General features: G+C 43.0%; 1 protein-coding gene across 1 annotated transcript; it reads right to left on the reverse strand.

The window, feature by feature from the left end:
• Positions 1-8,728: 8,728 nt before the first annotated feature.
• LOC306931506 (eukaryotic peptide chain release factor subunit 1-like) lies at positions 8,729-10,081 on the reverse strand (the record flags this gene model as incomplete). The annotated part of the gene is made up of 1 exon (XM_079512907.1): positions 8,729-10,081. The coding sequence occupies one exon, from the start codon at positions 10,079-10,081 to the stop codon at positions 8,729-8,731; it is 1,353 nt and encodes a 450-aa protein (XP_079369033.1).
• Positions 10,082-10,393: the final 312 nt, after the last annotated feature.

Genomic DNA, 10,393 nt, shown 5'->3' on the forward strand with positions numbered 1-10,393 from the left:
AAGGTAGTCGACGAACATTTTTCGTCTTAGTTTTAGTCGACGAAAACAACACTGCTTCATGTTTACTTACGTGTCCGACTGAGGTTAGGGTTAGAGTTAAGGTCAAAAATCCGAAAAAAGGAAGCAGTGTGCAAGGACCTTTAGAGTTAGGGTTAGTAGTTAGACAACGTGACCAACGCCACGTCGGACAATGGCTGACAACAATGGTCTTGATAAGGGCTGATGGCGGAGATTAAATCATCTGATAACATCCGAAACCGCTAGGTTTCAACTTCAAAACATACAAAGCTATAAATAGCCGTGTAGTTTTGCATCCTTGTATAGCCGCTGCCTGTCCGAACGCACCATAAGGGTGCGTTCACACGGGCAGATGCAAAGATGCAGTGCAGCCTACCATATATTGTCTATGGAAGCCTGCAGCGACATGAAGATACAAAGATACATCCGACGTTTGTAGCTGCTGCAAAAGATACTGTACACCAGGGTTCCCCAATAGGCTGCCCGCGGGCCATTTGCGACCCGCAGAGCGCCCCCCTTGTGGCCCATGGAAGAATTTTAAAAAATATATTTTTTTGAGGGGGTCCCAGATATAAATGGCATTAAATGGGGGTCAGTAGCCTATGCATGTCAAACTGGGCATCCTTTTCAAATGGGGTCTTGCCCTGAAAATGAATTTTCAGGGCAAGACCTCGACCTTGTGCGTGCGGACTCGGCCCCCAGCCTGGTACCCTAGTCAAAATATGGCCCTTGAGGACAATTAATTGGGGAACCCTGCTGTACACAGACACACATACAGGGGCATATCAGCCTGTCGGCCTGGTAGAGATAGAGATGTAATCAAACAAAGAATAGCAGTTTTGTAAGCACAATTATTAGGGAGCCAGCTACAGTACATTGGCAGGCACAGTAGAGACACCATGACTGAGTCAAGAGCAGTGTTGATGTATCTAAATATTGACTCGAGCAACGTAAAAACTGTCTGCGGTGTTCACATAATCCTGAGTAGACGATAAAATGAATGTTTTTTTTGTAAGTGAAATATCCCTTTAAGTACAGTACTTCAGTAAATGTACTTAACCCATTTAGGCCTGACGTCGAAATTTAAAAAAAATATGTTTCTATATCAGTGGTTCTCAATATTTCATGTCAAGGACCCCAAAAATTGTAATATTGTAAAATGTAATATGCCGCCGACCCCCATCTGAAAATGTTGTTCCAGGGACCCTCCAGAAGCAAAGATTTGAGTTAAAAACTGAAACTCTGAAAGAATATATATTCAAAGGTTTGAGGCACATTTACACGATTTTTCAAGAATAGCAGACCTACAAGCTCGTATGAGCTTGTAGATCTGCTATTTTTCAATAGCTAAAGTATAACAATGCTTTAAAACACCAAAAGGGGTTCCCGCCCAAAATGGGTTAATTACTTTCCACCATTGGCAGAGACTGAAGGGATCTCTCTTCTATGTTCTAGTGTAAATCAGATGGTCAGTCAGTCAGTGATTTACAGTGGGCGAGCCAGCGAGGGGCCCGGACCAGGGGGTGGGGGGGGGGCTCTCTCCACTGTCCCAGTAATGGCCAAGCCGATCAATAGAGCAACTGCAGGGGAAAGAAAGAGTCCCAGAGTGCCCTTATCTTCAACCAAGTGTCACCAGGGAGGAATCCCATTTAGATTTTCCTCCAACACCACACTCAAACCACTGGATTGGGAGGGAACTCTCCCATCCCGTCACACACTTAACACTTAGACCGCTATCATTTATTGAAAAATTAGGATCTAATTCACGCCAGCATTTTTTTAAATTTGAGCTCTTATTTTGAAAAGCCGCCATTTCCGGTCCACAACCGGTAGTCCTACGTTAGGAGTTTTCACACAGCTGTGTGGGCCTTGTTTACAATGTGAATCCAGGCCGGAGCTCCGGAGAGCTCTAGATTGTCAGCTCTGTGCCGTCAAAGAAACGCTGTTTTGACCAAAAATGCCATCTGGGACAAGGAATAGGAGTTACAGGCGATTGAAAGAAATGGATAGAATGGCTGCTTATGGCGACGACGATCTAAGATGGGCGATCCAGCGCTGTGCTAACAACACAGCTAGCTAACCGGCTAACGTGAGTAGCATTTTGGCTTGAGCAATCGAACGCGCTATAAAAGCTCAATTGCCGAAGGCCGTCGGCAATGGCGTTAAGCGCCAGTATCAAAATTAAGCTTCAATTGACTTTAATCGTCGGCAATGGCGCGAAGGGTGTTAAGCTGATACTGCACGTGTGTGCCATCGTCTCATTACTTCCCTATTACACAGGGGTCACCAACATGTCCGTACACGGACCATCTCCGGCCCATAAACTGCCCCACAGATTGTATTCCCTCCACGTCTTTTTAAAGACGGCCCAGCATATTAACACATCCCTCGTCTCAGGTTAAATCTAATTAAAAAGAAAAATCTGGATCCATCCATTCCCTCTAATTTTAGGCCCATCTTACTGTCCAAGAAGGTTGTTTACGCCCAGCTGCAATCCTTCTTAATTAATCATGGGCTCCATGAAACATTTCAATCAGGTTTCGGTGGCCATAGCACCGAAACAGCCCAGTTTTTGTCAACTCTGGTAGCCCCGCCATTCTGGTCCTGCTTGATCTCTCGGCTGCATTCGACACTGTAGACCACAGGATCCTCCTCTCACGCCTTGAGCACCAAGTTGGCATTACGGGCACTGCCCTTGCCTGGTTTAGATCCTACCTGTCCGACAGAAGTTTTTTATGTCCAGCTAGGTGATTTTTCGTCCCCCGCAGCCCCTCACACATCTGGAGCTACATTCTGGGACCCATCCTGTTCCTCCTTTATATGTTGCCTTTAGGACCTATTCTGGCTAAACACAACATTTAATTTCACTGCTACGCAGATGATGTCCAGATATACATGCCACTTTCAGCTACAAACAGCAACAACCCACTCCAACCACTGCTAAATTGTTTGCAAGACATCGAAATCTGGATGGCCTCAAACTCTTTTACACCTTAATGACAATACAACTGAAGTCATTATATTGGGCCACGACACCATCACCTCCTCCTATACCTTTAGCACTCTCACCCCCCAATATCCGTCCCCCCAGAAACTTTGGTTAAATTATTGACAGCTCCTTCAAATTTGACAAACAAATATCCTCTGTTGTCAAGACCAGCTTAGTCCAATTGCAAAAGTCAAACCATATCTCCCCACCCAACAATTGGAAACCCTCATCCACGCCTTTATATCCTCCAGGCTCCATTACTGTAATTCCCTTTATTGTGTAATTGAACAGTCATTGGTCAGGCAAATGGTAAAATGGTAAATGGTGCATTTATATAGCGCCTTTATCCAAGGCGCTTTACATAGATTGTGCATTACATTCACCCATTCACACACACATTCATACACCGATTGCGGCGGAAGCCATGCAAGGTACCAACCAGCACATCGGGAGCAATTTGGGGTTCAGTGTCTTGCCCAAGGACACTTCGACATGTAGACAGGAGGAGCAGGAATTCGAACCGCCGACCCATGGATCATTGGACGACCTGCTCTACCTCTTGAACCACAGTCGCTTAGGCAACTGCACCTTGTACAAAACGCTGCTGCACGCCACCTCACAGGTACTAAAAAGCGTGACCATATAATTTAGGATTGATTTTAAAATACTGATAACTGCTTTTAACCCTAGAACACTAAACATATTGAGGTTTCTTTCGACGTGGCTTTTAGCCAAGCTCAATTTCATATTTTTAACCTCACCACCCCCGTCCTATTGTTCTGTTACACTTGATTTCACCGATTGTGTTGCATTGTATTGATTGTATTGTGTTGCCCTGCTTATTTTTAACCTGTACCTGTACTTTGGACAATGACAGTCGTTTCTAAATGTGCTTCATAAATAAAATTTGATTTGATTTGAAATGTGTCCGTGGCAAAGACTTGGTCTTGTCCGTGGCAAATTTTAGATTTTCTGTTTTACACACCATTATAATTATAATAATTATAAACACCCACTTACTGAATGTCAAGTCTCCAGGTTCTCTTCAGAATATTTACACTTATTTACTAGGACACTATGGCACATTAGGAGTCCACTATACTAGTGGTTCTCAAATGTTGTATTTGCAAAGACCCCCTTAATCCATTGAGACCTGGAACGCATCCATGTCACGTTAGCGTTTAACCACATTAACCATTAACCCATTTTGGGCGGGAACCCCTTTTGGTGTTTTAAACATTATGTTATAATTTAGCTATTGAAAAATAGCAGATCTACAAGCTCATAGCGCGCCACCGAGTGGCGCGCTATGAACTTGTAGGTCTGCTATTTTTGAAAAATCGTTAAAATGTGCCTCAAATCTTTCCGAAAATTGTCATGATTTAGAAAACTTTTTATTTTTTATTTCGACGTCAGGCCTGAATGGGTTAACTCAGAGTGTGTTCAAATGGAACCAAATGGACCCTTAGGGGTCCATTTGAACTCTCTCAAGAGTTACAGACTTTTTGTGGTCATTCAGGGCTATCTATTTATGTGTTTCTGGTAATATCCCATTTAGGCCTGACCTCAAAATTTAAAAAAAATCTTCTAAATCCTCCAGTTTTCTGAAATAAATATTTTCACGATTTTTCAAAAATAGCAGACCTACAAGCTCGTAGCGCGCCACTCGGTGGCGCGCTATGAGCTTGTAGATCTGCTATTTTTCAATAGCTAAATTATAACATAATGTTTAAAACACCAAAAGGGGTTCCCGCCCAAAATGGGATATTATCCTCTTATTTTGTATGTCCGTCGCAAAAATGGAATGTTTTCCACAAGCCAACATGGCGATGACCCCTGCTATTACACGATTCATACTTGGCCGTGCGCTGTGACGTGCTGTGAGCTTTTGCATCGGTTGTTTTCGGTTAGCGGCGCAACTGAGTCTAAATCCCTCTTTTTGTGTCTATGAAAAGACCAGAATGGAAATAAGCTCTGTGGTTTTATTGTATTTTACTCTTCTGACAAATATGACAGAAGATGATAATATGACTCCCGGTGAAGGAGTGGGAGGGAGTCTTTTTCCATCAATACAAATGTCAATCTATCAAAGTCTGCTAATGGTCATGTGTTTTTCTGTGCCATTGTGTGCTAACCACTTACAAACCAGCTTAGTCTTCATTCTCATTGTGTATACTTTGCTGCGATTGGCTTTTAACCGCTTTTGTGTTTTCAGTTTCTAAATGGCTATTTTTACATCCATGGGACTTTGTTTGATTTGTTTAACACTGGTACATTTACAGCCATGTTGAATAATGCACACTGTCCATGTAAAGTTAACATGAAATAATCCTAAAAGTCATTGCATACTAGATACTATATCACGACTGTGATCTTTTTTTTTGTTTTTATGTTTTTTTTTGTGGCTTTTCGCCTTTATTTTATATTTTTTATGGAGGGACAGACAGTAGGCTGACAGGAAATGGGGAGAGAGATGGGGGGGGAAGACATGCAGTAAAGGCCGTCGGGATCGGGAGTCGAACCCGCGGCACACTGCCAGACTGGATTACCAGCCAAGGTGCCTGGACCACTGAGCCATGGCCCAGGCACGACTGTGATCTTAAGGAGTTAATTTAGTATGCAAGGGCCAGTGGCATAATTATTAGAATTAGAAGTTAGAATTGGAATGAAGTTAATTAGTAAAAGTCTCTCCCAATGCCAGACGCAACAACACAGGGATCTAATTTGTAATGTCACCAAGAAAGAAAAGTATTTGGAGGACTTGACAGTGTGAACTCATCTTTTTAATATATATATTCAAATGAGCTGCATTTCATTTTATTGGTAACAATTTCGTAGCTGAAAATGTACCCAATTCTCCCATCAAACCACCCCAGGTAATATCACTGTGTCAACACAGTCTCCAATTCACAGTCAAGAGAGCAGCCCCAGGATTTGACTCATAATAATAACTGAGATGTTGGTCCTCTAGTCTTTTTGTGAGACATAAATGTTAACAAGGCATCATTGTCCAATATCATTGCAGTACACATGGGGGTTTTCTTAATCTTTTTGGGCGGGAACCACTTTTGGTGTTAGCATTATGTTATGCTTTAGCTATTGAAAAATAGCAGATCTACAAGCTCGTAGCGCGCCACCGAGTGGCGCGCTACGAGCTTGTAGGTCTGCTATTTTTGAAGAATCGAAGAACCACTGACATAGAAACATAGCTTTTTCAGAAAGCCAACATCTGACTTATTTTCTTTTATTTTAATTTTATTTTTCCAATGGTAAAGTACCTGTCTTGCTTTATTTATTTATTATTATTATTATTATGACTGTTTTGATGTATTGAAATTTTGTATCTGTTTCGCTGTTCAACCTGTGGGGTGGGGGGTGGGGGGAAACCCCATTTTCTTTTAACAAAAAATAAAATAAAAACTGTCATTTTCAAACAGACATTTTTAGAATCTGATCTCAGGTCAAAATGGGTTAAACACATTAAGCCCTATATACAGTACTTCTCCGTACAATAAATAGCAAAAAATAGCTGATCTAAAAGATCACAGCGTGTCACATCACAACATGTAAGTCAGCTACCTTTGATATTTTTGGTTTGTATGTTTGCTTTTACAAAATGTGAAATTACCAAACATAAATATCCAACATATCATATTCATACAGTAGTAGCCCAGCCGAATGTACATTTATGTCATTAAAACCATAAGCATTGGTTTGTTTTTATTTTGTTCCGTTTTTTATTTTAAATTGTATTTTTAGTTGTACATTTTGTATTGTATTTGTTTTATTCAGGACCCCAGGAAGACTAGAGGCTCAGTCATGTGTCTCTAATGGGGACCCTTCAATAAACATAAACATAAACATTGGTCTACAGGTGTGTGTGTGTGTGTGTGTGTGTGTGCGTGTGCGCGCGTGCGGTGTGTGCGTGTGTTGCATACAAAAGAGAATGATATACAGGTCTAAATGTTTGACCCCATCAACGAGCAGGTCAAGTGGCTCTGTTATGTTGGTGGAGGGCATTTTCCTGCCACGGTTTGGGTCCATTTGTCCCCTTTAGAGGGAAGGGTCACTGCAAATCAATAAAAAGCTATTCTGAGAGATCAACTTATGATGAAAAACATCGATCATGATGGGAATGGTCTCTTCCAGGATGACAGTGCCCCCAATCCACTGGGCATTAGGGGTCACTGAATGGTTTGATTAGTATGAAAATGGATGCGACTATGCTATGGCTTTCACAGCCGCCACATGTCAACCCAATTCAACAGCTATGGGCGATTTCGGAGCCTGTGAATAGGCAGGACATTAAGGACATGAATAGCAAACGCAACTAACCTCCACAAAAGCGAGGGACAGAGAGGCAATCGCCACTTCACCATTATTCTACCATCACCACAAATTATGTTATGAATACAACAGCATTAGAGGATCAATACTGCCAATACTGGACGAGAGAGAGGGGGAGCTATAGCTACAGCAGAACATCCATAGCTAATGCTGGGAGTGCTAGGCGGCTGACAGGAGGGAACTGGCTGGAGAGAGAGTGTACAGACACATTATCCACACATTTAAGGGGAAGGCTTTAACCCATTTTGGGCGGGAACCCCTTTGTGTTTTAAACATTATGTTATCATTTAGCTATTGAAAAATAGCAGATCTACAAGCTCATAGCGCACCACCGAGTGGCACGCTACGAGCTTGTAGGTCTGCTATTTTTGAAAAATTGTGAAAATATTTATTTCAGAAAACTGGAGGATTTAGAAGATTTTTTTTTAAATTTCGAGGTCAAGGTCGGGAACGCATCTTTAGCGTTTAACCATTTTAACCATTATTTTAAACTTTAGTTGTTGAAAAATAGCAGATCTGGGTCAGATCTATTTTTTAAAAATTGTGAAAATTGAAAAAGTTTTTGACGCATATCTTTGCTTCTGGGGGGGGGGGGTCCATGAAACAAGATATTTTCATTTAGATATAATTCCTAGGGGTTCTTGACATGAAATAGTATGAGAATCACTGACATAGAAACATTTTTTTCAGAAAACTGTCACGATTTAGAAAACATTAAAAAAAATCTGGTCTCAGCCCTAAATGGATTAACCCATTTTGGGCGGGAACCCCTTTTGGTGTTTCAAGCATTCCGTTATACTTTAGCTATTGAAAAATAGCAGATCTACAAGCTCATAGCGCGCCACTCGGTGGCGCGCTATGAGCTTGTAGATCTGCTATTTTTGAAAAATGTGAAAAATGCGGCACAAATCTTTGAATAGCAATATATTCTTTCAGAGCGAACGTTCTAAATGGATTAATAAGTCACTCCCCGGGGCTGCTTCCTGCGCCGTAATTATTATTGAATTAGGAAAGCCATGGAGCTAATTAAAAGTGCAAGGTGTTTACTGTTGCTGCAAAAGAACGCGAGATCGTGTGCGAGCGAGAGGGGAAGGGAAAAGGAAAACCAGAGAAAGAGAGCCGTTTAGTCGATCACCATTGATTTAAACATAAACGGAGTAATTATTAAATCCCTCTCAGGGCTGAAAGAAAATATCACTCTTCCACCTGTGTGGAGTTTTTCGCTGGTGTGTATGACGTGTTTGCATGTGTGTGTGTAAAACCGGCGTATCGGCTACCGTCTGTCTCCCATGCGGCAAGAGATGCGTCATTTCTTTCCTTTTCTTTCTTTATTCATTTCTTTCCTTTTTTCCTCCCTGAATCAGAACCAGACTATTAGTCTAAGTCTGAGTCAGAGTACTCCAGATCAAAGACCTCATCATCCTCGTACTCTACGGCTGGGAAATACACTATGTACCGTAAAATACCCCCGATGCCTCCAAAGCCCTTGACAAACTTAGACCCATCCTCGCTCTTGTCTGTGACTATCTCCAGCATGGCTCCAAACCTCTTGTAGTTGTCAGCAAGCCATTCGAGCAGGGGCATGCTCTCAATCAGCTCATGTTCCTGCCCCGTGTCCTTGTCTGTGAAATAGGACTTGTCCTTCTCCTGCTCTGGTGTTAAATACAAGGTCTTCTCACCAGTCTCGGCTCCATTGCACTCTGCGCCACGCACACGCAGAATACAGCGCATAGTATTTAAGTTCTCGTAGACGAGGAGGGTCTCTACTGCTCCCATTTCCAGGGCTTTCATTGTGTCGTCCACCGCACAGCAGAATTTCCCCCCTGCTCCCTCTGCTTCCTTGGAGATCTCTTTAAAGTACAAGTCTAAAAGCTTTATTTCCTGGATGAACTTGACATTGGAGAGGACCTCTGTGGAAAGCCCGATGGCCTGGTTGAAACCAATGTCTCCCCCATAGGATACATCCACCAGCTTCAGCACCACCGCCTGTAACCTCGGGTCAAACATGTTAGACAGGCCGAGTTCAGTCTTGAGGTCAGCAGAGCCAGCCAGGACCAAACCGGCTACATTCACCTTGTCGTTGGACACAAACAGCTGGACGGCCGTCTCAGCCACCTTCCTCAGATAGTTGTGTCTTTTCTCCCTCCTCAAACGGTCGAAACGCAGAGCCGACTGTCCTCCTCTGCCATGCTTCTTGGGCAAGTCAACGGTGAATTTGTGCAGCACCTCCCTGGTGTTTCCCTGCAGTGAACCAAAGAGGGCCCCACTGCCGTCGATCACAATAAAGCCAAACTTGTCGTCGTCAGAGAGCAGGTCTGTCAATGCCTTGGTGTGGAACTTGTTGTCACAGAGGTAGAGGGAGGTGTTGATTGGTTTGAATGGTTCAATGGCAATTTTGACTTTCTTCTCTTTGCCTTCCTCGGTCATAATTGTGCCACAATACACCACCAAACCATTAGGCGGGACTTCTCTGTAGGTTTTTAGCTTCTCCCGTGCAGCGGTGATGGCTCCAACCACAGAGAGTCTGTTCACTCTACTCTTGATGTTGGAGGCTGTGCCGATCTCATCGGCCAACATCTTGGCCTGTCTAGATATCTGGTCCTTAGGCGGAATGATCAATGAGATCATACTGGTGCCATTGCCGTGGGCGGCCTCCAAACCTTTGATTATCTTCTTGAGTTTCCATATCTTTACATGGTTGTCTGCTGCACTAGGATCTTGCGCCATCTTTTTGCTGCAGCCACTTGGTGCCTTCTGGTGTCTTCAAGCGAAAAAAAACGTTGCCCTCAATATTGTCATCGAAGGTCGATGACACCCTCTGATATATTTATAGGCGGACCTCTGATGCCACGGGTATGTCACTATGACTTACCCATAACCATATAAGGAGTTCCCAATGCAGCTACACCCAAATATGGAGTGAGTTGTGGAAATTCAATGTGTTGTCATGGCATCATGGTGCTAAAAGGGGGGCCTTTTGTGCCCATATATGGAGATGGGCACATATGGGCATAATCTGGTGTCATCAGCCAAGGACTG

The sequence above is a fragment of the Electrona antarctica genome, assembly GCF_951216825.1.
Source record: "Electrona antarctica genome assembly, chromosome: 10".
Classification (NCBI taxonomy): Eukaryota; Metazoa; Chordata; class Actinopteri; order Myctophiformes; family Myctophidae; genus Electrona; species Electrona antarctica.